This window comes from Martes martes (genome assembly GCF_963455335.1).
Source record: "Martes martes genome assembly, chromosome: 1".
NCBI classification, from domain to species: domain Eukaryota; kingdom Metazoa; phylum Chordata; class Mammalia; order Carnivora; family Mustelidae; genus Martes; species Martes martes.
Window position 1 is genome coordinate 204,915,760 of NC_137888.1, and position 25,975 is coordinate 204,941,734.

At 47.4% G+C, this 25,975-nt stretch overlaps 1 protein-coding gene across 1 annotated transcript in view; it reads right to left on the bottom strand.

The window, feature by feature from the left end:
- Positions 1-2,385: 2,385 nt before the first annotated feature.
- Positions 2,386-25,975, bottom strand: part of LOC308351025 (uncharacterized protein) — a 51,860-nt gene continuing 28,270 nt past the window's right edge. Inside the window, exons 14-25 of the mRNA XM_080816497.1 lie at positions 21,061-21,259; positions 19,010-19,154; positions 15,691-15,744; positions 15,471-15,598; positions 13,510-13,631; positions 12,454-12,724; positions 10,763-10,829; positions 10,435-10,564; positions 3,685-3,818; positions 3,523-3,587; positions 3,250-3,332; positions 2,386-2,846 (exon numbers count right to left, since the gene is read on the bottom strand). Of these exons, the coding sequence (XP_080672623.1) occupies positions 2,669-2,846; positions 3,250-3,332; positions 3,523-3,587; positions 3,685-3,818; positions 10,435-10,564; positions 10,763-10,829; positions 12,454-12,724; positions 13,510-13,631; positions 15,471-15,598; positions 15,691-15,744; positions 19,010-19,154; positions 21,061-21,259 (1,576 nt within the window). The 3' untranslated portion in view covers positions 2,386-2,668. The remainder of the gene's footprint in view (positions 2,847-3,249; positions 3,333-3,522; positions 3,588-3,684; positions 3,819-10,434; positions 10,565-10,762; positions 10,830-12,453; positions 12,725-13,509; positions 13,632-15,470; positions 15,599-15,690; positions 15,745-19,009; positions 19,155-21,060; positions 21,260-25,975) is intronic.

Sequence of the window (25,975 nt, forward strand, 5' to 3'; positions counted from 1 at the left end):
CTTTAAAATTTTTTTAAATTTTGAGAACTAACTAAAAGCTGCATTCAAACTGAACAAGAATTAGTAACATGGAACTAACTAAACTGAGGAAGATGACAGCTTTTGTGACCCTTGTTTGAAACATTCCTGGTTCTCTTAATGTTTGCTTTTCCAGACTAAGGAAACCTTTTCTTAAAGTATCTATGACTTACAGAAATAGGAAAAAAATATTCATCTGTGAACAAATTGAAGACTTTAACTTTTCTCTCTACCTGAACCCTCTGAAATTCAGAAGGTCTCAGCGAATGTTCTTTCTTTTAAGGGCAATTACAGCTATTTGCATAAGTTCAATAAGAATCTGCTCTCCTGGGGCGCCTGGGTGGCTCAGTGGGTTAAGGCCTCTGCCTTCGGCTCGGGTCGTGATCCCAGGGTCCTGGGATCGAGCCCCATGTCGGGCTCTCTGCTCAGCGGGGAGCCTGCTTCCCTTCCTCTCTCTGGCTGCCTCTCTGCCTACCTGCGATCTCTGTCTGTCAAATAAATAAATAAAATCTTTAAAAAAAAAAAAAAGAAGAATCTGCTCTCCTTGTAACAGGACCCCATTGGAAACACTGGTTATTTTACCAAGGCTTTGACTGGAAAGCCATATTTGAGAGAAGCATTCATAGGCTCAGGTATGACCAAACAGCTCTAAGAAACTAACGTTGACTTTATGAAATGAAGAACCATAAAGCCCCTTGGAACTGTTGGCCTGATACCTGCTTACAGAGTTCCCAGTAGCCTCACCAGGTAAGTAGAGAACATCACTTCCTGGCAGGTGCAGGAAACTCAGAATACTTTGGGGACCTCATGGAGAGGAATTCACCCAAATCTACAGGTACTGCAGCCATGTCTGATGACAAGCACTTGGCTTGGCTTCTGGCCTAGAGAAGCTACAAAATTCAGTCGAGATTCCTTTTGAAAGTTCCAGCAAAGCAGATTTTGAAAGATCTATATGGCGAAACATTATTCCTGCTAAGCTTGTATAAATAATTAGGCCACGTTTATAAAAACTGGACATGTTTTTCAAATGAATTGGTCCTGATTTGGCTATCTCAGATTAAAAATGAGGGTTATTACAGAAAGAAAATATTTCAACAATACATCTTTGTAGCTATTGGATTTTAAGCACTTGACTCTGGGTTTATAATTTGCTCAGACCATTAAACTGTATTTTTTTCTTTTGTGTCCACAAAGGTGCCTCTTATTAATTACCTGATTGCTTGCTAAATAAAACAGAGTATATGATGGCTAACAACACTTGCTATGTCAATGAGGCCTTAAATGACTCTCAAAATGGTATTAGGTATTTTAACTGCACAAGATGGAACATGCGCGACCATAGAAACAAAATGTTGGGTATGAATTTCAGATATCGCCAAAAGATTCCAGATATCACTAAAAAGATATCACCAAAAGATATTGCTAAAAGATATAGATATTCAAATTGCACTTTAAATGATCTCTCTCTCTTTCCTTCAGTGACTGGTTAAACTCCTGGACTGGAGAAAGATTTTGGTCAATTATCAATGTTTTGGATTTTTTTAGGCTTCTCTTTCTTATTATAATATTAACCTTATTTTGTTGTCCTTTCTCATGTCTTCCTGCCTGGTGCCAAGACTCCTTCACTGCCATAACTTCCAGTCGACAGATAATCCTTTCTACTCAAGGAGGTTCACATGTGTTGTCTACCTTGGATTGGCAGCCTCTGCCTTTAGTAACTCCTATATTAATAGGTTAACTCCTATTTCCAACTGACCAATGTCGACCCAAAGGTAAGGACATCTCTATGCCCCTATTCAGCAGGAAGAAGTTACAGAAGAGAAGCCTTCCATCCTCAGCAACCTTAAAGATTTTAGGGCCAAAACTGGGGGGGGGGGGGGTTGATGTGGTGAACTAAGGCAGAAGGAAATATAGATAAAATTAAATTTCTTTACGACCTGCAGCCCACTGGCAAATACTTCAAGCAGGCAGAGTATACATTCGTCCAGGAAACTCCCAACTATCTTAATAGTAATGCTCTGCTAGAGAAAAAAAAAAACCACCTTAGCTTGATAATACCTGGGCCTCTAATATCCTGCGACTCTTTACCTTAGGAAACTCAACTTAGAAATTTCCCTTTATCTTTACCTCCCCCAAGTCACAAAGTATATAATCACTTGCTCCTCACAGTCCCAGAGCAGCAGCTCATGTCCCTGTGCTTTAATTAAATCACCTTTTTGCACCAAAGATGTCAAGAATTCTTTCTTGGCGGTGGGCTCTGAACCCCAAACTTCAAACCACATCATATGGATGGAGGGCTGGCAGGGGTCTGGAGCCCCCTTGCCAGGTGTTGAATTGAGAGAGACCACCTGGAGAGGCGAGAGTTTTAGCATGCTTTTCTTTGTTCTATTTTCTATCTATTGATTGGAAATCTGGAGTAACCACAGGTTTGATTCTGGGAGAACCCGCAGTCAGCATGGGGCCTGTGGTCAGCTGGAAAGGCTGTCAGGGTCTTGGGCTCAGACACCAGCCTCCCCTCCACCCCACCTCGCCCACCCCTGCGTGCCCACAGGTCCTGGCGCCCCCTGCTGGCTCTCGATGAGGCTCGGACAGAGGAGACGGCACAGTTTCATTCCCGGGAATCCGCTAAGTGAGGCGTGTAGGGTCTGGGTCACCGGGGTGCCGCGCTCAGCGGCTCCACGCGCAGCCAGAGTCCGCCCTCCGCGCGCAGGATCAGCTCCGGCTTCCTGCGCGGCTCCTCCTCGCCCGGCAGGACCCGGAAGCGCAGCAGCGTCAGCGCCAGGACCACCTTCATCTCGGTCATGGCGAACGTCTGCCCAATGCAGTTCCTGCGGGTACAAGTCGGGGCTCTGACTCGCCAGGGACCCCAGCAGGCCCCATGGCGCCCAGAACCTGGTCCGGGACCCTTTGCCCCGCCCGCAGGGATCCAGGAGGGCGGCAAACCATGCCTGGGACCCCCATGTGGGCTTGCCTATCCCCGAGCTTGGCTCGGACCCCAGCCCTGGACTCGGGCCAGCAGACGGGGAAGGGGCGCGCCCCACACCGCAGACCCCTCGTTGGACCTACCCTACCCCCACTTCCCAGACCCTTACCTCCAACCTCTGGAGGAGGGGAGAGAAGGAGAGCCATCCTCAATTTCCCCCTTTCCCGCCCCGACAGCCTTGTCTGGGATCTCAGTCCCAGACCCCTGCCCCACCACCCCATTCCCACCTCGATGTCCCCTGAGCTCACCTGGGCCCCGCAGAGAAGGGAATAAAAGCCAAGGGTGACCTCTCCTTGATGTTTTCTGGGTCAAAGCGAAAGGGATTGTATACCTAAGGGCGGAGAGAGGCAGGGCTGCTGCTTGGGGTTTCCAGAACAGCCAGCTTGGGAGAGGCAGACGTGTATGGTTGGGGGAGGTGATGTTTGATTTGCCAGGTCAGAACCCTGCGCCCTCCCCTAGGTTGCCCTAGGAGAATTGACAAGGAGGAGGGTGGACTGTGGGGTTGGAAGGGGAGGCAGCACCTCAGGGTCTGGCCACACAGATGGGTTGTGGTGGGTCCCAAAAATACTAATGAGGCAGGTAACACCTGTGGGAGACAAGGAGCCAGTTAGGAAGAGTTTCCCCCTGCCTGATGGGCCCCTCTTCCTGCCCAGGAGTCTCCTTCCCCCTGAGGTTGTGGGCACCTTTGGGGATGACCCGGCCATCTGGGAGCACAATGTCCTGGCTACAGCAGCGGGAGATGACTGGGACTGAGGGATGCAACCGCAGACTCTCCTTGATGCACATGGTCAGGAAGGGCAACTGGGTCAGGTCGTCCCTAAGGAAGCACCCCCAACAATTATCCAGGCAGCAAAAACATGCCCCATGCGATCCTCTCTCCCTATACCAAAATAAATTCCAGGTGGATCAAATATCTCCAAACTCACTGAGTTCTGTACATTAAACATGTACAGCTTTTGATATGTCAACCACACCTCAATAAAGTGGTTTTTTAAAAGAAAAAAGAAAAGCAGCATCACAGAAGTAAGAGGGAAAATTTAGCTGGGTGTTTTTAGAAGGTTTTCTGAGCAAAACACAATACCCAAAAGCCAACCATAAAAAGGTTTACAAATTTGCATAAAAATTACATAGTCTATTGCGAGAGAGCAAAATCAAAAGCCAAACAAGTAAGAAACAACCAAAACACAGCCAAAGTTCTATCATGGTACTAGAGATACTAGCTAATGCAATTAGACAAGAGCAAAAAAGGACAGTTAATGCAATCTGAAAAGTGGGGGTAAATGTGTCATTTTTGGCAGATAGTGATTCTATGCTTAGAAAACACAAGATAATACTAGATAACACAAGATAATAATAGAAAACACAAGAAAATTTTATAAACATTGAAGATAAAGTAAGGGGGTTGGATTCTTTTTCTCTGATCCCCTTCAAATTGTGTGGTGATTTCAATCTTTAACAGCTGATATCGTTAAGTAGTTCAAACCGGAAAACTATAAAAACACCACCCCTCTGACTCAACACTGTTCATTTCCCATTCTCACAGTTTGCCTATGTTCTTATTTTTTATTTGTCCCTTCAGAGTGACTTTTTGCGTTAAAAAATTTTTAGAGTAGCATACTATATATTACACACACTGCTCTGTATTTTTTCATTCAACAGTAGAACAATCTCCTCTTGTATAGTTCCTGAGATCTGTGTCAAGAATAAAGGCAGCCTTGGGACACCTGGGTGGTTCCATCATTAACCATCTGTCTTCGACTCAGGTCATGATCCCAGGATCCTGGGATCCAGTCCCGCATTAGGCTCCCTGCTCAGTGGGGAGTCTGCTTCTCCTCTGCCTGCCTCTCCCCCTGCTTGTGCTCTCTCTCAGTCTCTCTCTCTCTCTCTGACAAATAAATAAATAAAAACTAAAAAAAAAAAAAAAAAAAAGATTAAGGGCATCCATATTCTGGAACTATAAAATAATTTCCTACAGTTTCCTCTAGAGCTTTTAAGACACTTTTATTTTTTATTTTAAATATTTGATTCCATCTTGATGTTATCTGTTACAAGACATGAGGAGCAGGTTGAATGAACTTTTCTCTGGGTAGCTCCCCAGTTATTCCAAGAGCTTTTTAAAAAGAATTTAATATGGGACTCCATACTTAGCATTTACTATGTCCACTGGACACAATTTATATGTATATTAAAAAATTAGTTTTCCGGGATGCCTGGGTGGCTCAGTCGGTTAAGTGGCTACCTTCAGCTCAGGTCATGATCCCAGCGTCCTGGGATGGAGTCCCGCATCGGGCTCCTTGCTCGGCGGGGAGCCTGCTTTACCCTCTGCCTCTGCTTGCCACTCTGTCTGCCTGTGCGCTCTCTCTCTCTCTCTCTCTGACTAATAAGTAAATTAAAAATCTTTTTTAAAAAATTAGTTTTCCACGTTGAAATAATAATCAATTAGAAAAGTTAAGGGGAAAGATTGATGATGATGATGATGATATAAATACCTGGATTAGTCTTAGCCCCCCCAAAAATATAGAGATTGAAATCTGCATGTTCCAATGAATTTTTAAACTTCTCTAAATACAAATAGAAGATATGAGTCAGCATAGCAACAGAAGTATCTTAGGGTTAATTTAACAAAATATGCATAAGATATCTAATTTTAAAAATTTAGATTTTATTAAAAGACTAAAGAGTATTCAGATATTCAAAAATGGGAGTATTCCTTCCACAATCTAGGATGGTATGTGTTCATATTTTTCCACAAGTCAATCATATATTCAACTCAACCAATAAAATATATTCAGTTCAAGTGAAAATCTACCAGATATTTTTAGGAACTTGATCACCTTACTCTAAAACATTTCTGGGAGGATAAAAGATCATGAAGAATTAGGTCAATTTAAAAACAAAAGATTAGGGGGTGCTTGGGTGGTTGGTTGAGCATCTAGCTCTTGATTTCGGCTCACGTCATGATTTCAGGTTGTGGGATCAAGCCCCATGTCAGGCTCAATGCTTAGCGCAGAGTCTGCTTAAGGCTCCCTCCCCCTCAACCCCTCCCCACCTCTCAAATAAATAAATAAATATTTTAAAATAATAAAAATAAAGATGAAGGGGCGCCTGGGTGGCTCAGTCAATTAAGCATCTGCCTTCAGCTCAGGTCATGATCCCAGGGTCAGGGGATCGAGCCCCAAGTCGGGCTCCTTGCTCAGTGGGGATTCTTCTTCTCCATCTGCCACCTCCCCTGCTTCTGCTCTTGCTCTCTCTCTCTCTCAAATAAACAAATAAAATCTTTTTTAAAAAGTTTTAATAAAAAATAAAAATGAAAGATTAAGGAAGAGAAACTCACTCTACCAGACATTAAGACCTACCACAAAGATGCAGTGATCAAACAAACAAACACACAGTGTGGTTGTGCTGCAAGAACAGGAAAGGAGACTCATGCAACAGAAGCTGTGAGTAAGTGAAGCCTTACCATCTGGTAAGGGAAGCCCACAAAACCCTATAGTAAAGACAGACAGTAGGGTTGTGAAAGAAAGTTTAGACAAAGGTGTCTCCATAAAAATTAACCAAAAGTGCTCCCTCAAAAGTCAAAAGGCTATCTTTTGCAACACAAGACAGAAAAGGATTATTTTTAAGTGAGTCATTATAAGTAAATATGAAAAAAGAAAAACTCAGAAAGAAACAACAAAAAAGGTGAGTACCGCTCACATAAAGTGAAATACAAATGGCTTATCAAGGTGCGCAGAAGAAGGACCTGAATAGACATTTTTAAAAGAGGACACATGGATGGCCAATAGGTGCATGAAAATGTGCTCAAAATCACTAATTATCAGGGAAATGCAAGTCAAAACTACATTGAGGTCTCATCACACACCTCACAACTGTTAGAATAGCTGTTATCAGAAACACAAGAGATAATAAATGCCTATGAGGTTGTGGAGAAAAAGGAACACTGTGCACTGCTGGTGGGATAGTAAATTGATTCAGACACTGTGGAAAACAGTATGAAGTTTTCTCAAAAAAAATTAAAAAGCAGAACCACCACACTATCCAGCAATCTCACCTCTGGGTAGTTATCCAAAGAAGACGAAAACTCTAACTCAGAATGTGTATTGACTACGATAACACTGTAGGCAATCACACTGTATTGCATATTTGGAAGTTGCTAAGAGAATAGGTCTTAAGAGTTCACGTGACAAGAAAAAAAATTCCATAATTACATGTGGTGACAAATATTAGCTAGAATAATTGTGGTGATCATTTGCAATATATACAAATATCAACTCATTTGTTGTATACCTAAAAGTAATAGAATGTATGTCAATTATACCTCAATATTAAAAAATTTTGGGAGTAGCCCCCCAAAATGTGCAAAAGATGTTAAGACCCTTAATTTAAAGAAACATTCCTAAAAAGAGGAAATATGAAAAATTGGCTAAGATTTAAAATTCAATACAGGGGCGCCTGGGTGGCTCAGTTGGTAAGGCAACTGCCTTCAGCTCAGGTCATGATCCTGGAGTCCCAAGATCAAGTCCTGCATTGGGCTCCCTGCTTGGTGGGGAGTCTGCTTCTCCCTCTGACCCTCCCCCTTCTCACACTCTCTCTTTCCCTCTCTCGTTCCCTCTCTCAAATAAATAAGTAAAATCTTTAAAAATAAAATAAAATAAAATTCAATACAATAATAACAAAGGTAAAGGTATGAGAAAGCTGGCAACATCAACTTCAGTGGACAGGAACAGATTTGCAATAGCTACTAAAATGAAAAAAACTTGGACTTTGACTCAACAATTGCCCTTCTGGAAATTTGCACTGGAGAGACATTCACATGTGTAAGCATGGGTCAGTGTTCACAGATGTTGACTACCCCATATTTATTTTATGAAAAGATTAGACACAATCCAAGTATCCACCAATGGGAGAGGTTTAGATAAATTATGGTAAAGCCATATGGTGGAATATTGCACAGCAATCAAAAAGGAGGAACTAGAGCTCTGAAGTCCTATCACACACTGCAGGCTGAAAGGTAAATCAGCACAGAGACTCTGGAAGGCAATTCATCAATGTCCAGTATAATTGAGAATACTAACATGAGTGACCTCATAATGGGGTGAACCAAGTAAACTATGGACAGCTATGCAGCACACAGAAAGAAAGAGCCATAAGGCACATGTTGAGTGAATAGAACAAGTCACAAACTGTATGTATATGGAAATGCAAAAAGTGTTAAGGACAAAAAGATGAGAGAGAGATGACAGATAGAGATGATAGAGAGATAGACAGATGTATAGATAGACAGTTATGGAAAGACACATGATAAATCAATGAATCTAGAAATCCCTGGGGAGAGAGAGAAGGAGATTCAGCTGAGGGGGAGGACGTCAATGATAACTGTAGTCTTCTTTAGGTCTCAGGGCAAGAACTTGTTCTCATCATTGTTTTTGTAATTCAAAACTACTTTTCCAACACTTGTGTTTTGAGAAAATGAAAAGATCTCAAAGACTCTTAGCTAACGTGTAGACCTTAATTCCCATTGGCGTGGGTAGGGAGATAGTTTTCATGTAGGTATAAGGATAGTCGTCTTCTGGAAGGACACACAGGAAATCATTAACAGGAGTTACTCTTAGGGTGAGGATTAAGAAAAACTTCATTTCTATTATAAACCTTCTCTTTATTTTAAAGATTTATTAATTTATTTGAGGAAGAGAGGGAGGCAGGGAGAGAGAGAGAGAGAATCTTAAGCACATTTCATGCTTAGCGTGGAGCCAGACACAGGGCTTAAACTCACAACCCCAAGACCATGACCTGAGTGAAAATCCAGAGTTGGACATTTAACCAGCTGAGCTACCCAGGTGCCCGGATTATAAATTCTCTTTTTATAGACCTTTTTTTTTTTTTTAACCAAGTGTATAGTTTTGTTTGAAATCTTGGTTGAAGCAGCATAAAAGTGTTTCTCTACTCTACCTCACAGGGCTGCTATGCTGAGTGAAGGCATGGCATGGAAAACGTTACCTACAAGATGCCTGTCCAGTCCAATGCCTGCTCAACAGCCCCAAGCCCCTGGCCTGACCCAAGCCTCAAAATCCCCTCCCCAGGGGGTGCCTGGGTGGCTCAGTGGGTTAAAACCTCTGCCTTCGGCTCGGCTCATGATCCCAGAGTCCTGGGATCGAGCCCTGAATAGGGCTATCTGCTCAGCAGGGAGCCTGCTTCCTCCTCTCTCTCTGCCTGCTTCTCTGCCTACTTGTGATCTCTGTCTGTCAAATAAATAAATAAAATCTTTAAAAAAAAATCCCCTCCCCAGTCCCCATGCTACAGCTTGTCCTCTACAGTATGTTCTCCACACTAGCCCTAGAAAGATCTTCCTGGTACCCAGATCTGACCTGTCCTCCTCCTGCTCAAATAATCCCCGCAGTTCCCCCATTGCCCTTGGGTTAACAATTAAGGCCAATGACATTGATTCTAAAGTCTCCCACAACCAGTCTCTGCTACCATTCCCCAGCCATGTCACCTCACCATGAGTCAGTGTCTCTTTCTCTTTTTATTTCTCTCTCCCCCTTTGTGTCTGCCTGTCTGCCTCTCCTTCTCTTTCTCTCTTCTCCCTCCTTCCTTTTCTCCTTCTCTCTGTCTCTCCCTTTCTCCTTCCTTCCCCCTCTCTTCTCCCTTTCCCTCTTCCCTTCCTCTCCTCCTCTTCACTTTTGCCCACTCTGTCTTCTTGAACTAACTGCACCCTAACTACACTCAAATATCTACCAATCATCACTTAGGGTCCCAGCAGAGGCACTCTCTCTACCCTTAGACTTGCCTCTCATACTCTCCACCCTAGTCCAGCCCAGGCAGACCAGGAGTTCCTGACCTGAGACAATTCCCCCACAAGTCTGGAGCTCTTGGAAGACAAGGGCCAGGGCTGGTCCTTCTTGGGTCTCCAGCACACAGAATGAGCTAGTATGAATCGGAGAAGGTATAGAACTGGGAATGGAATGGTAGTGTGGCAGTGTTCTCTGAATGGAGGCTGGATGGATGAAGGTGCTGGTATTCCTGGACAAGAACTGAATGATTCGAAAACCACGTATCCCCTATGAATCCTGAATGGAACAATATGGAAGGAATTAGAAGGCAAGAGAGAAGCAAACATTTAAGGAGTGAGGATGTTCAGGCCAAAAAAAATTGATTTAAGAGAGAAAAGTAAGAGAATGGAATGGAATTTCACTTAATAAAAACGCAGTAAGTGGCATCATTGGCCTTCATACATTGTCACTATTCTGTCAGCAACCCAAATCTTTCTCAATTTCCCCTGCTCTCCAGACTAGGCACAGACCCTGCCTCTGAGCTTTGCTCCTATTCTCACTAAGCAATAATGACAGAATTAACCAGAAGATTCTTCCCCTTACCCAGCTGGGGAACAAAACCAATGAGAGGTTCAGGAACAAACCATGATGACCTGCACTCACCATTCAAACTCTTGAGGCTCACGGTCCCTCAGGAGCTCTTGCACCTCCTGCCGGCAGCGCTCCTGGTATTCTGGGTGCTTTGCAAGGTTGTACAGGACCCAGGAGAGGCCACTGGCTGTGGTGTCATGGCCTGAGAAGCAGCCAGACAGGCTTGGGTCTCTGGGCTTGTTCAGCACCAGAAGGTGGACAGCGCCTTTAATTAAGGCCCCCAGGGAGGATGGGGTGGGGTGGGCTGGTCCAGGGCCCACCTACCAAGTTCCTGGGATTGGACAGACCCCGGCCAGACCCCTGCCCCCACTCCCCCATCGTCCCACACTGGGATGCTCACCCTCAAACATGAAGGTGTCAGCCTCTGCTCGGATGTCCTCATCTGACAATTGTTTTCCATCTTCATCCTGGAGAGAAATAAGACACCACACACACATGCACCACATCACATAGCTCTGAGAGCTCCTGAGCCTACCTGAGACAACCTCTGAACCTCCACCGTCCATCCAGAGACCCAAGCCCACCCTGCACTCTTACATCTCCTTTGCTCACTACCACCAGAGACCTCACACCACAGCCCTCCTCCCAGGCCTCTTTACCCTGTCCTTTGTCCCTCATGGGAGGAATCAATGACTCATGAATATTTTCATGTTTCTACATGATGAAAACTTTCTGGAAAAAAAAGTTACCGGCAACCTGGATTACAGGAGATTGAATGACAACTTCCCTTGGAAGTTAGAGATTGAGCATTGCTCCAGAGACATTTGCTCACATTCTAGGATAGTAAATCCAGAGATTCCGCATCTACCCTGGCAATAAGCCAACAGAACCTACAGACATTGCCTTCTCAGTGAAGAGGACTTGCTTATACTTTATTTATTTTATTTTATTTTATTTTATTTTACTTTTTCAGTGTTCCAAGACTCATTGTTTATGCACCACACCCAGTGATCCATGCAACACGTGTCCTCCTTGATACCCACCGCCAGGCTCACCCACCCCTCCACCGCCTCTCCTCCAAAACCCTCAGTTTGTTTCTCACAGTCCACAGTCTCTCATGCTTTGTCTCTCCCTCCGATTTCCCCCAATCCACTTTTCCCTTCCTTCTCCTAATGTCCTCCATGTTATTCCTTAGGCTCCACAAATAAGTGAAACCATATAGTTGACTCTCTCTGCTTGACTTATTTCACTCAGCATAATCTCTTCCAGACCCATCCATGTTGATACAAAAGTTGGGTATTCATCCTTTCTGATGGAGGCATAATACTCCATAGTATATATGGACCACATCTTCCTTATCCGTTCATCCATTGAAGGGCATCTTGGTTCTTTCCACAGTTTGGTGACTGTGGCCATTGCTGTTATGAACATTGGGGTGCAGATGGCCCTTCTTTTCACTACATCTATATCTTTGGAGTAAATACCCAGTAGTGACTTGCTTATACTTTAAAACTCTCTCTCTCTCTGTCTCTCCCTCTCACTCGCACGCACTCGCGCGCACACACACACACACACACACACACACACAGAAGAAGAAGGGGCAGATGTGTCAGCAGTCCTTCATAAGTTCCAGGATTAGTAATGTAGAGTTACCGCTCCTGTGATGGAAGCATGGATGCATGTCCACATACAAGCATCCTGTAGGTCTCAGAAGGATTTCAGAAAGAGGAACCATGCCTACAAAGTAGCCATTCTGGCTACTCTTACTTCTGTGAGCAATAAATGGGCTTCTCTGATCTAAGGTTCTGGTATATAAATACACACACACACACACACACACACACACACACACACGACCACCTTATTAAGTAGAGTAAAATCTCAGGCTCACCCCACTGTCAGACTTAACAGTCCACTGTAGGCTGCATTCCACATAGTCTTCTCTAAAACATATCCATAATCCATCCCTCCCTTCCTCAAGCAGCTTCCATGGCTCCCCATTGCCCTCTAGATCAATTCTAAGTTCTTCAATCTGAAATTTGAAATCAAGGTCCATTCTACCTCTTATATTCAGATCCCAGAGAAACACACCTTGGTCAGCAGGAGGACATCAATGAAGTCCAAAGTCTTGGTCTTCGCCTTGGCCTCGAGGAAGTCCTCAACACCCTGAGCAGGGAGAGTGCGGCGCCGCTCCTGGACAACAGCATCTGTGAAGTTGTGCACCAGGCGGCAGGCTCTGCGGAAGCGCTGTCCATCTGGGGTGAGGTAATACAGGAAGTCTGTGTGCACAAGGATCTGCTGATGCCGTTTTGCTACGAGGGCACTGAGCTCTAAGATGGCAGCAATATATTCACTAGGCTTCCTGCAAGATGAGGACATGAAGAGGGGCAACAACTTAGCTCACCTCAACACTGAGAAAAGGCCTCCCACCAGAAGCTGGGAGCTACCTCCCATCAGAAAACTGAGTATCAGAAAACAGATGGCCCCACAGGTACTTGATGGGGATGATCCAGGAGACATAACTCTCCAGAACTTCTTCTCTCCCTGGTTCCCATTTCTGTGAACTGCCCCCATGCCCCAAGCACTCCACCCCAGCTGAGACATTATGCATTTCTCCTCTTTCTCCATACAGCTCAGACTTTACCTTCTCTCATTTGATCAACGGACCCAGGCACCTCCCTACTCTTGAGTTCAATTTCAATACCATCCACCATCTACACAGCAATTGGTCCTCCCTAGAGTCAGATGTCCAAGAACAGCTTTGACCATGACCCTCATCGGCTTACCGCCTTCCATGATATGGAATGGTATATGAATAAAGTTCATATGCCTTTGTCTGCATCTTGAAAGTCCTTAAGATACAGCCCCACCCAACTGCTCCACCCTCATTCCCAAGGTGGCTCCTCACTGTGGCACATGATTTGCTCATCATGGCCCCGTGCCCTTTATCAAACATTTCTACCTACCTGAAAGGATCACTTTTTCTCTTTCCCTTCCTTGTCCTTCAATGTCCTTCAATGTCTACTTTTGATCCAATGTCTACTTCCTCCAGGAAGTCCTTTCTGATTGTGCTGATCAATGTTCCTTTCCCCCATCCACTCCCTTGGGTCTATGGCTTATGTTCCCATTCCCAGGGCAGAGACTCACTCCTGGCAATTGCTGTCAAAACTGAAGACACATTTCTGCAGACTGTCTAGGGTCATGAGGCTGATGTGTTCAAACATGTCCAGATGGTTGCTACCGTCTGACACCAGGCGCTTCCACTTGGCCTGGGAAGAGAAAGAGGAAGAGCTGGGCCTGGAACCTGCCTCCCCTGAAGCCCTCCTGAACACCAACCACCAAGATGGAATTCCCCAGACCCAGCCTCTTGGCCCCAGGCACCCATCCTCAAGGAGGACCAGGCCTGGGTAGAAGTAGAAACTGTTACTATTAAGGCCCCATGCCTGGGAGTCTGGAGACCTGAGTTCAAATTCTGGCTCTGCCTCCCATACTCTATGTGCCCTTGGTCAATTCTTGCCCTCTCTGGTCGCCACATGCCAAAGCTTTAGTAACAGTTAAGATGACTTGGTCTGGTGAAAAATAAACCAGGTTGGAATCCCAGCTCCACTTATTAGCTCATGTGCTAGCTGTGTGAACATGGGCAAGCTCCCTAACCTCTCTGAACCTCATTTTGATCACTTATAATGGACAAGATTATCTCTACCTCATAGAGTTGTGAGAGTCAAATGAGACACCATACACCATGGAATGTACACACAGCTTCTGGCGTAGAGTAAGTTCTGAATAAATGTTGGTTTTCATCATTTTAATTGTTATAAATTAAGAAAAGATAGTCCGTGGGTAGTCCTGGGGTCCTGAATACCCCTGCACATTCTAGCTGGTGCCAAAAAAATGCAAGACCTTGATGTTCTTTACTTGAGCCATTTCTCAGAATTGTGTTTGCAGCAAATACCCTTAGTGATAAGGTAATATTTCCCGCTAGACAAATGTCAGACTTCCTTCTAATTTCCAAAAAGTCATAGAGTCCCTAAACCTAGAACCCCTGCCTTGTCATATGACATACTGCATAAACACTGAAGCCCCCTGTGTTAGCCTCATGGGATTTGGTGACTTAGAGAAAAAAATGCAATCAAGAAGCATGTGTGCTTGCTGTACTATGAGTAATAAACCATCCTTTGTCTCTGAAACAGGAGTCTCCTGTCTTCTGACAGAATCCACAAAATGATAACAATCTCACTCCTCAGCTTGCAAGTATGAAAAAAATCCCAGGCACTTTGCAAAACCCCAACCTCCTTTTCTTCACTTCCCTATAGCCACACCCTCTGCAATGTGATTTTTCAGCAATTTCCATTAAGAGGTGGAGTCTTTTTCACTACCTTTTGATTCTATGCGGGTCTTTTGCCTTGCTTTGACCAACAGACCATGGTGAAAACAATGAAGTGATCTTCCTAAACCTAGATCTCAAGAGGCATTGAAACTTCCTCTCAGCCTCTTGGGACCCTGCCTCAGCCATGTGAACAAATCTGAGATGCCTTCTGGAAGGAGAGAATCACATTAAAGAAAGTTCAGTTGTCTGAGCTGAGACCATCCTAGATCAGCCTGCAGCCAGCCAAGCCCCAAACAGGTGAATGCCCAGATCTGCAAAGTATATACCTGACCCACAGCTAGTCAAAGGTACCTGTGACCCCATCCATGTCCAGAAGACCCTGACAACTGACTCATAGACTTGTTAGCACTAATAAACCCTCATTGTTTGAAAACACTGATTTTGAAAGTGGTTCATTATTAGTTCAGTAATAACTACTGTATGATATTCATGACATTCAACTGTGTCTCAGGTTCCAAGGCTTCTTTGCAAGGGAAACATAAAAACTAACACCTTCCAAGAACCTATTGTGTGCCAGGAACATGAATATATTACATTATCTTGACCCGCCCTGCAATGTGGGGACCATTACTTCCATTTTACAGCTGAGAAAATTGAGACTCAGAGAGGAAGAGCAATGGCCCCAAAGCTAATCTAGAAGAGCCAGTATTCCAGACAAGATGTCACAGAGCCCCCATCACCACCAAGACAACAGCTGGGACCTTGGGTTCAAGAGACTCACATGCATGACATTCACACTGTCATTGAAAATCTTCACATACGGCTTCAGGATGTTGAAGTGGAAGGCAGGTGTCAGCATGTGGCGGTGCCTGCCCCATTTGTCACCAGCACTCAACAGGAGCCCATCCCCTAATAGAAACAGCAACGAGGAGTAGGCAAGGGCATTGCCTTCTTTCGGCCCCCAAGGTTGTCCCCAGTCCCCTTTACCCACAGTTACTCACCCAGCCAGGGTTTCAGGAAGCTGTAGAAGACCATGTCCTTGGGTGCGATGGCAGCTGACATGAAGGAGGACCATCAGGGTTCATAAGAGGGGAAGGGGAAGTGCTTTGGTTCGGGGGATAGAAGCTGCCACCAGGGGTCTCCATACCCCCTCCAAGCCCAGCATAGCAGGAATGGAAACAAGCGCAGAGGAAACAGAGAGGAGTGGGTAGGTGAGGGGAGACCAGACCAGGCTGCACCTCAGAGCAGAACAAAGTCAGAGCCTGCAGACATAACCCCGTGTACTTAGATGCACCCTAACATGGCACAACACACCCCAGCATACCTTGACATGGCTCCTACCTGGTCCAATGTGTTCAAAACACCCAAACACAAGTCAGCACTCCACAAAATGCCTTTACAGAGACCTAGGATACCTCATCTGTCCCAGAACCCCTGACATCTCCTGCAACAACTGACATGGCCCCACCATGTGTTAACACATCCTAACATGAAACAATGTGCATAACACACATTGACAGGATGCAACATGCTCTGACATGGACCCAAAGACAATTTGATACATCAGTGTGTCCTTCAGACAGCCTCAGACAAGACTTAAATATGACCCCACTAATGTCACAGCTATGTACTAGGTATGACACAGACATATCCTAAGACAGGATCTGGATAAGATTCACACAAAGCCTCAGCATTTCTCAGAAGGATTCTGGGTCACAGACCTCAGACAAACCCCAGACATGCCCCAGACATGACCAACAGGAGAACCGGACATCTCAAATGGCATCTCGGACAAAAACCAGACAGAACCCACACATGTCTCAAATATCCTTGGCCACAGCCGAGCCCCAGACATAACAAAGGGCACCTTCACTTGATAGCAGGTGTAAACATATACCAGGTATAATCAAGCAGAATGTACACCGGCTGTAACCAGAAGCAGGTGGAAACATAAATGTCACCAGACATGGTCATACAGCACACACTGCATAATCACACCCTAGGCATGAGCACACATGACTGCGGGTCTGGCCAGTGGGGGTGCAGGTGAGACAGAGACAGTGGCATCTCTGCCACAGCCCCTCCTATCTGCAACTGGGTCACCAGCCAAGCTGGAAGCAGCACAGAGACCTCAGCAGTGAGTAAGCCATGGTCATGGTGTGTCTACCTGGAGCAAAGAGCACGGGCTTGATGCAGCTGGGGTGGAAGATGCGGATCACTGCGTTCCAGGGACCCACCCACCAGCAGCACACATCCCCATAGGTGCTTGCCAGGTCCTGTGTGTACAGCAGACCTTCCTCTGAGCTCTGAATCTGGAGAGGAACAAAGAGGGCCCAATTCATACTCTTTCTAGGTGGCCATAGGATAGAAGTACGTGCAGGACAAAGACCCAGACCTGAACCCCATGAATACCCTTCAGCATCCCAGCCTCCTCCTGGGATCCCTCCTGGGATCCCTCCTGACAACTGGGGTCCCTTGGTTACAAGAACAAATGGGGTCTTTCCCCATTTTGGATCCTAAACATCAAGGTCACCTGGCTTCTCTTCTACCCCCAATTTCCAGATAAGAGAACTGAGGCTCTGAATGATGTAGTTACTTGCCTAAAATTTTCCAGGTACCGAGTGCCTTCCAGAGATCTAAGCACAGGTCTGTCTGAATGCAGAGTCTCCATTCTTAGCCACGGAATTGCTTTGAGCCCCAAAAGAATAGCTCTGAGAACCTGTGCTTGCCAAGACTAGACAATCAGATCCACAGTGATTAAATGAAAAATTGGGACACTTAGGTGGTTCAGTCAGTTGAGCATCTGCCTTTGGCTCAGGTCATGATCCTGGGATACTGGGATTGAGTCCCACATCAGGCTCTCTGCTCAGCAGGGAGTTTGCTTCTCCCTCTCTCCCTCCTTCTCACCTCCCACCTGCTCATGCATTTTCTCTCTCTCTCTCTCTCTCTCTCTCTCAAATAAATAAATAAAATGTATTAATTAATTAAAAGTTGACCCTGGCATGCAGGCCAGGAAAATGAAAGGGAATTCTTCAACTTTTCCTGTAACTGTTCGGAATACGGTCACTTTTCCCCAGGGCTTGAGCTTCTGGGGCTCATCTTTACAAGAATGAGAGTGAAGCTATCACGGTGGGAAACAACAACAGCAACCAAAAAATTAAGACAGATTTTGATGATGTTGTTTGACCTTGATCCAGCCATACCTGAAGACAACATCCCTGGATTTCACTGTAAATAGATGTCCTTTCTTTGATTAGACCACATAGGATTGAGTTTCTACCACTCACAACTGAAAGAGACTCTGGCATCCAGAGAGAACGGGGGGCCTTCCCAGAGTCAACCAGAATTCAGGTGTTAAAAAGCCAGGGTCTCTGTCAGATGCTGCTCATTTCCCTGCTCAGCCTGGTCTGTCTGGAGGTAGAGGAAGCAGAAGACAAGGAAGGGAGCCAGGCTGGAGTGGGCTCTCCTCAGGGAGATTCCTGGGGCCTGGTGCAGGAGGGCAATGACCTTGCAGTGGACAACTGTAGGCTAGGGTGGAAGGAACCAACCCACCAGAATGTCTATGGATGTCACAGAAATAGCAGCCCAGGTACTCCACCAGGTGACAACCCTCATTGCTCTGGCCCTGGGGATGGGTGAGAGTGAGACCAGGCCCAGCAGGGGAACTCAGATGCTATCAGTGTCTGCAGCATCACTCCGCCCTGTCCTTTAAAAAGATTTTTGGTCTTGGGGCACCTGGGTGGCTCAGTGGGTTAAGCCTCTGCCTTCGGCTCAGGTCATGATCTCAGGGTCCTGGGATCGAGCCCCGAGTCGGGCTCTCTGCTCAGCGGGGAGCCTACTTCCCCCTTCTCTCTGCCTGCCTCTCTGCCTACTTGTGATCTCTCTCTCTCTGTCAAATAAAATAACTAAAATCTTTTAAAAAAAAAAAAGATTTTTGGTCTTTTCCCAGACCCAGGTCTAGTAACTCCTCCAGGAAGTCTTCCAGCCTGCGCCAGCAGAGGCCTTGATTCTCCTCTGGGCTGTCACAGCTATCTCCCTCTGGCCAATTCCTTACCTCATCGGTTTGGGAATCTCTCTGTCTAGATCCATCTCTTCAAGATTGGGGTTTCCTCCAGGACAGAGCCTTGGATTGAGCAGTGGAGGGAGGAGAGGGAGAGAATGGGGTTGGCAAATACCAGAAGGGAAGAGGAGGATGGTTGAGAGAGAAGAGGGGAGGAGGGCCCAGGGACCTGCAGGGGCTGCAGTGAAGCTTGGAGATGGAGGGGTTGGAAGCTCTGGGGTGTGTCAAAGCACCCACCACCACAAGCTCCGCATAAGTACCTGAGACGCTGGTGACACTCCGGACCATGTCGGGGTGGCACAAAACCACCAGGGGCCAGATAGGACCCATCCACAACTTAAACCCCTGGGTGTAGGTGGCCACCAGCTGACTTATGACCCTCAAACCCTGCTCCGTGGGGGGGGCCTACAAGGAAACAGGGGCTGTCACCTCCCCAGAAGGAGCCACGGCAGGTCTCCCTGCAGCCTCTACAGTGGACAGAGTGTCCAGATTCTGCATGGATGGAGGGAACCTCTGCCTTCCCTCTGGGGACAGGAGGGTCCTAAAGGCCTCTCCGTGTCCCAAGGCTGCATCCCAGGTCACAAGGAGAAGACACACTCTGTGCCCACAGAGAGTCTGACCATGGCTTGAGAAGTGGGATTCTTCTTCTCCTGGGAGTGATTCCAACCTCAGCTAGGTTCCCATGGGGGAGGTTTGTGGTCAGCGGGGTGGCCTCAGGACTTGTACTGGGGCTCATTCCCACACCCTGTCATGTCCTGGCTAATCCACATACCCCCAGCTCCCACACGGTGAAGGGTCTGCAGACATTCCAGCCCCTGGAAGACCCCAAGGGACGAATGTATCTCTGCTCATCAGTCAGAAGGGCAGCTCCCACCTTTGAGTGCCTACTGCCTGGCCAGGCTGTGCATAGAGCATCCTGTCTATCTCTCTCTTTATCTATCTATCGCCCCTGAGCTTATGAACTCTGATCACTTGAGCCCTTTACAAATGAGGAAACCAGGCCATATCCCCCAAATGGAGAATTGGGGGCATGGTTAACTCCTAGAGATGCATCCTCTCCAGTCCCTCTCCATCCCTCCAGGATGCCCCATCCTGGCCTGACAAATATTCTCAGGTGCTCCAGACAGGTGAACAGAAAGCACCTTTTCACCTTTCAGACGGCTCCCTGCTCCCCAGGAACCCTGAGGCAATTATGAGGTTGGTCCAGAGAGGGAAAGTGACTCAGCTGAGCTAACACAGCAAGAGGAACTAGAGAAGAGTGACCCAGACCAGCCTCCATGGCCAAGCCCTGGAGGGGGAGTGGAAACAGTAAATTGATAATGTTCCTGCTATCCCCAGGGTTTGTTAAGAACGTTCTAAAACCCAGAATCTCAGGCAACCTTCACAATGTGCCCCGGAATATCCCGTTCCAACCTAAGCGATAAGCACTAAAATCACAAGAAGTCCTTCCTCCAGTCATGGTCCTAATCCTGAGCAGTTACAGTGAGCTATGCCCTTACTTCAGCATGCCTGGGGATGTGAGCAGCTAACTGCTCATCCAAGGCTCACCATGGCCTTGACCATGGCAGGTGATTGCAAATTTACCATCTATGTCATCAAACACTTAGAGTGTCTGTTGTATGTCAGCCCCTGGGCTGGGCATTCAGGTGTCTGCTCCCCAGAGCAACTATCTAGTTGTAATTGGACAATTAACTCTCTAATTAAGCATAGCAGACCCATATCAAAAGTCAACATCTGGGGTGCAGAAGAGGGGTCAAAGAAAGCTTGTGCAAGGGGAAGTGAGCAGTTAACTTTATTCAGGTTGGGTAATGGGCCCATTGGGACATCTTAGCAGGGCAGAGGAAGCTGCCCTGGGAAGGGGTATGGGTGGGAAGCTAGACCCCTGTGGGTCAGGGTGGTCAGGTCATAGCTAATACCTGTAGGCAAGGGAGCAGACACAAGGGAATGGGCCAGGCAGGGGCTGGACACCCCCCCCATACAGCACCCTTGAAAAGGTGTCCAAGTTACCTATGAGCCTTGGGAGCCCCAGGGGACTGTGCCTATGCAGCCTGCCATGGGAGCTGTTCAGAGGGACATTAATGCAGGGAAGAGAGGCAGGAAGTGAATCCAAACAGGCTAAAGTTGGGAGGGCAAAGATATGCAAATGGCCTGGGATGGCAGAGTAGAAGAATGAGCGAGTAAAGAGGAGCTCTGCTAGCCTCCCAGCTTCTTCCCTGGCCCAGACTCCAGCCCAAGCCCTGATCCCCATTCCAGATCCTTCAAGAACTCCATCCTCCCTGATCCCCCAGACCCATCTCCCATCCACACTCACCAGGCCCAGGTGACCCCAGAACCAGTTGCGCCTCGGAGGCTGCGGGAAACACCGGAGACGGCAGCAGATGTCATACAATCTGTAGCTCCAGGTCAGGACGCGGGCCAGCAGCCAGGCGGCCCCAGACAGGAGCAAGAGGAGCCACGGGGAGGCTGCCAGCTGCCCCAGTCCCAGCCAGGACAGACTCAGCTGTGACATCCTGGGGCAGAGGGGATAGAGGGTGAGCTCCTAAGTCCCAGGAATGGGGCAGAAAGGTGAGCTCCCCAGACTGCTCACAAGCAGACCCAGGATGAGAGGGACAGGGACAGGGACAGGATGGGAGAGACAGGAAGGGGCAGAGAAAGTGAATACTGGGAATGGGGCAAACTGTGTGGGGCAGGGGGGGTGGTTGCCAAAGGGGAAGAGAATCAGAAGAATTCCAGAGGAAGAGGTAGAGTGAGGGGGAGGAAAAGGGAAACAGAGACAGAGTGAAAGATAGTTAACCTCCCACTGGTAGCCCCTCTTACCCCAGGACAGCTGCTCCCTGGATTCATCCCCACCTGGGGCAGCATCCTTCCCCACCCAGGGCCAGGACACCCAGCCTGGTACCTTCAGTCAGGAGCAGCTTAGCCACACAACCTCCTCTCCTCTCCTCTCTTCTCCTCTCCTCTCCTCTCCTCTGGGGAAGTCTTTGCCTCTGGCCCCTGACCTAGGGGACAATGCTGCCAGGGGCCAGGCTAAGCCAGCCAATCCTGCCTGTCTGCTTTCCTCCTCCCCACCTGGCAGTGGCCCAAATGGTGGGTGGGGGAGGGGGACTTCAGTGTTATCAAGAGAGTTTGGGTACTGGATCCTCAGAACTCAATGTGCCTCCCACGTGGGGTGGGGGGTGAGTTGGGGGATGGGCAAAGGTGACACTGGGCGCCCAAGTTAACAGCCACCCCTGTCCTTTCAAAACTGGGGTGCAGCAGGTAAAAACTTGAACTTGAGAGTTCAGGAGTCATGGGAACAGGATTAGGCCAAATCTTGAGAGTTCAGGTGTCATGGGAACAGGATCAGGCCCAAAACTTATCTGGGGCTCCCCTCCATTTGTTTGAGTCAGGAGGGTGGCCTGCACTAGTTCTTAGCACAGAACTGGGAAGCCTCTGGCCTCCGGACTGCACACCCTGGCAGGAGTTCAAGTCCTGCCTCCAAGCAGCCCAGGGCCTGGGCTAAGACATGACTGCTGGGGCAGGAACAAAGGAACCGGCCTGGCTGGGGATTACCTGCATCAGATTCAGGGGGTCAGGGGCCCAGTCAGAAGGGGGCACCTGGGGGTGAGGAGGTAAGGCTGCAGGGGGTCAGGGGCCAGGAGACGGTGTGGAAGCAGAGCTGGGAGACTCTGCGTGGAGTTCTGCCCCATCCTGGCTGTGACTGTGAGCTGTGCCAGCACCCTTGGACTCAGTCTTACCATCTGGAAAATGGGGGGTGGTCCGATGAGGGCCTGAGATTAGGACAGAAGACAGTTCCACAGGAAGATGGAAAGGATCAGAACCCTCCAAAAAGACAGGCTGAAGAGAAAGGATTGACTCTAGTATTTGTGCTGCTGTGTGCCACCATTCCAATAAAGTAAACCTACTCTTGCAGAAGACTGTGTGTAAAGTGTGCCTACTGTGTGCTGGGAACCTCAAAAAGGATGCCTACAGTGTGTTGGAAACTCTACATGAACTGTGCTTACTATGTGTCAGGTACGCTATATAAGTGCTCCCACTGTGTGCCAGGTACTCTCCACAAATCCTATGTATGCCCGGTGGTCTACCTAAAGCATGCCTACTGTGCGCTGGGTACCCTCCCTAAGGCATGTCTCCTAAGTGCTGGGAGCTCTAACTAAAGCACATTTTCCATGTGCTAGGTACTTTATGCAAAGCGCACCTACTGTGTGCTGGGTGTTCTATGTAAAATATACCTACTGTGTGCCAGATGCCCTCATAAAGCACACCTACTATGCATCAGGTGCTTTACAGAAAGTGAGCCTACTCTGTGCAAAATACTTTACATAAAACATGCCTACTGTGTGCCAGGTACTCTACACAAAGTGTACCTGCGATTTGTTGTGTACTTTACATAAATCTGACTACAGTATGACAGGTGTTCTATATAAAGCATACCTACTGAGTGCCAGACATACTACATAAAGAGTGCCTACTGGGGTATGTACTAGGGGCTCCACATAAAGCATGTCCACTGGGTGCCTGGTACTGCGCACAAAATGTTCCTTCGGTGTGCCAGGTGCGCTACATAAAGTAATCCTACTGTGTGCCAGATGATCTGCCAATGAGCTAATGCTTCACCCTGCCCTCAGCTTCTGAGCCAGTGCCCTGAATCAGGAAGAGAGACCCAGGAGATGACGTCCACAGGAGGGAGGATACCTATTTAACTAACAGCAGAGAAAACTGAGGCTCAGAGAGGGCAAGCCTCTAGCCCAAGTTGCAGAGCTGGAAGGAAGCCAGGTCTGTCATATTCCCCAAGCCCAAGCCTTTCCCCTCTGCCATGCTGCTCCACACTGTTCATAAGGGACAGTGCCCTTTGAATCCGGGGACATTTACATGGTGGAATCTCAGGCAATGAGGTGACCCAGAAGGAGAATTCTTAAGACACTCCCATTGCCCAGTAGATTATCCTCTCACATCCAGGATGCATCAATCAACGGAACTAGTGCCCCTTCCCTGGTCTTGTCTAGAACCATCTATGGGGTGCTCTTAGATGAGAGAGGACATGAGGGATTGGGGCTCCTGGCAAAGCTACTAAGCAAAGAATGGGGAAAGAGTCCTCCTGACACTGGTAGGATGCTGGTGATGCCCCAAGCTACCCCCTCCCTCACTCCCATGGGCCAGGAGTTCAGGTGACTGGTCCTAAAGCCCTCAGTGGAGTGGGTTGCAACACCCCCACCTGCCCTGCTTTTTCTCCCTCTCCATGGAGGCAGACTACCCCTGCTGGCAGGTCCATCCACGGAGGGGTCAGGGAGCATCCCAGAGTACGCTAATCCAGGCAGAATCCTGAGCACACAAGAGAAAGAGCCCTCAAAGCGCAGAGGGGCTCTGCTCACTGTGGACCTACTGTGTGCCAGTAGTGAACGGGAGTTACAGCAGGAATGGCATTTGCCCACATGAGCCATGATCTTGTCTTAAGCCCTGTAGATCTATTCACCACTTTCCCCACCCATTTTACAGATGACAAAGCTGAGGCTGAAAGCTCTTTGAGTGATTCATTGGCCCAAAGTCCTACAGCTGGTGGAGCCTGGCTGTGCACCAGGCATCCCCACTTCACCCTGGGTTCCCTGAACCACCGGACGGAGCTCCTTGCATCTGCACATGGACATTTCATTAGCACCACCTCCTAAAGTAGCAGGAATAATTTCAAAAGCCAGTGCACGTAAGTGTGGTGCATAAACAATGGATCTTGCAACACTGAAAAAAATTAAATTAAATTAAAAAAATAAAAAAATTAAATTTAATAAAAAGACAGTGCACATAAAACACATAGGACAGAGGAAGGGCTTAGTAAGTGCCAGTCACTGTTATTGCTACTGTTGTTGCTGTGTAATTATCCAACAGCCCTGCAATATCACATTCATGAGTTTGTATTTACAGAAGAGGAACCGGAGGTTCAGACAGGGGAAGCAACTTGCTCCAGCCCCACAGCTGATTAGGTAAATATGACAGCACAGGTGACAGCAAAGCCTTGCACACAGTCAATGCTCATTGACTATCTGGGAATGAAAGAAAGGTTTGCAGCCATGTGCTCTAAGGATTGGCTACTCAAGAGGTCCTCAGACCTCCACTATAGGTATCACCTGAAAGCTGGTAGGAAATTCAGAATCTTGCACCCCTACCCAGAAATACTGACTCCAAACTGTGTCTAAGTAGATCCTCAGGAAAACTGTGCACACGCCTTCGAGTTTTCAGAAACGTTGCTTTAAGACAGGTTGCAGGGAAAGTGGGGAGGGGAAAGGCTTCACTTCTCTGATTCCCAGGGTTGGCTTTTTTTTTCTCAGTTTTAAAATAAGGAGAAAAATCTAAATCTCCAGGGGCTGTCCACACAACCATAAGTTTTTGAACATCTCTTCTGTGTTGAGCATATTTTAGACACTTGAGATGCTGCAATGAGCACAACGGACCCAGTCCCTGTTGTCAAGGGTCTCACATCTTGTGGGGGATAAGGCCAGTGATCAAACAAATGATCAAGAACATATCACATAAGTGATGTGCCAGGGGTCAGGGTCCCACCTTGTGCCAGGCAGCAGGGTGAACAGAGATCTGAAGGAAGAAGGCGAGTCACCAAGGGCAAGCATGATGTAAAAGATACCAATGCCACACAAAAAGGCAAGTGGATTCATGTTCTTTTGACACTGGGGCTAAGAGCACAACAGGTAAGACCACACAACTGACCAAGGTCGAGGTAGGCAGCAAAATCTGGCCTCATATTGAAGCCCTATGTAGGTGTTGAACTAAGGACTAAAACCCCAGCAGGTCTCTGCAGTTCACAAAGGCAGAGTCTATCAGACCAGGGCTCCCCCTGATTCCCAAGGCAGAAAGCCTCAGGTGGGGTCTTTCTACTCTGAGCCAGAGGAGGCTGGAGCATCCCCAGTGTTTCTCACCCAACTAAGAATGTCTCAGCTGCTAAATCACATGGTTTGGCTTATGGAATATCCCCCGCCAGTGTTGGAGGGACAGCAGTCACACCCAGAGCCAGGAAGCGGGCAAGTGTGTGTCAGACCAGAGATAGCAGTCTCTCTGTGAGTTGCCAGTTTTGGGAACAGCCTGCCAGCCCTCTGAGCCTCAGTCTTCATGTCTGTAAAGTGGGCTTGAAAAAAACATTGCGTAGCATTGCAAGCATTCTATCAGACATTTCAGAGAGAGGAGAAGAAAGTACATTTCAAAGTGATATGTGAGGGGCGCCT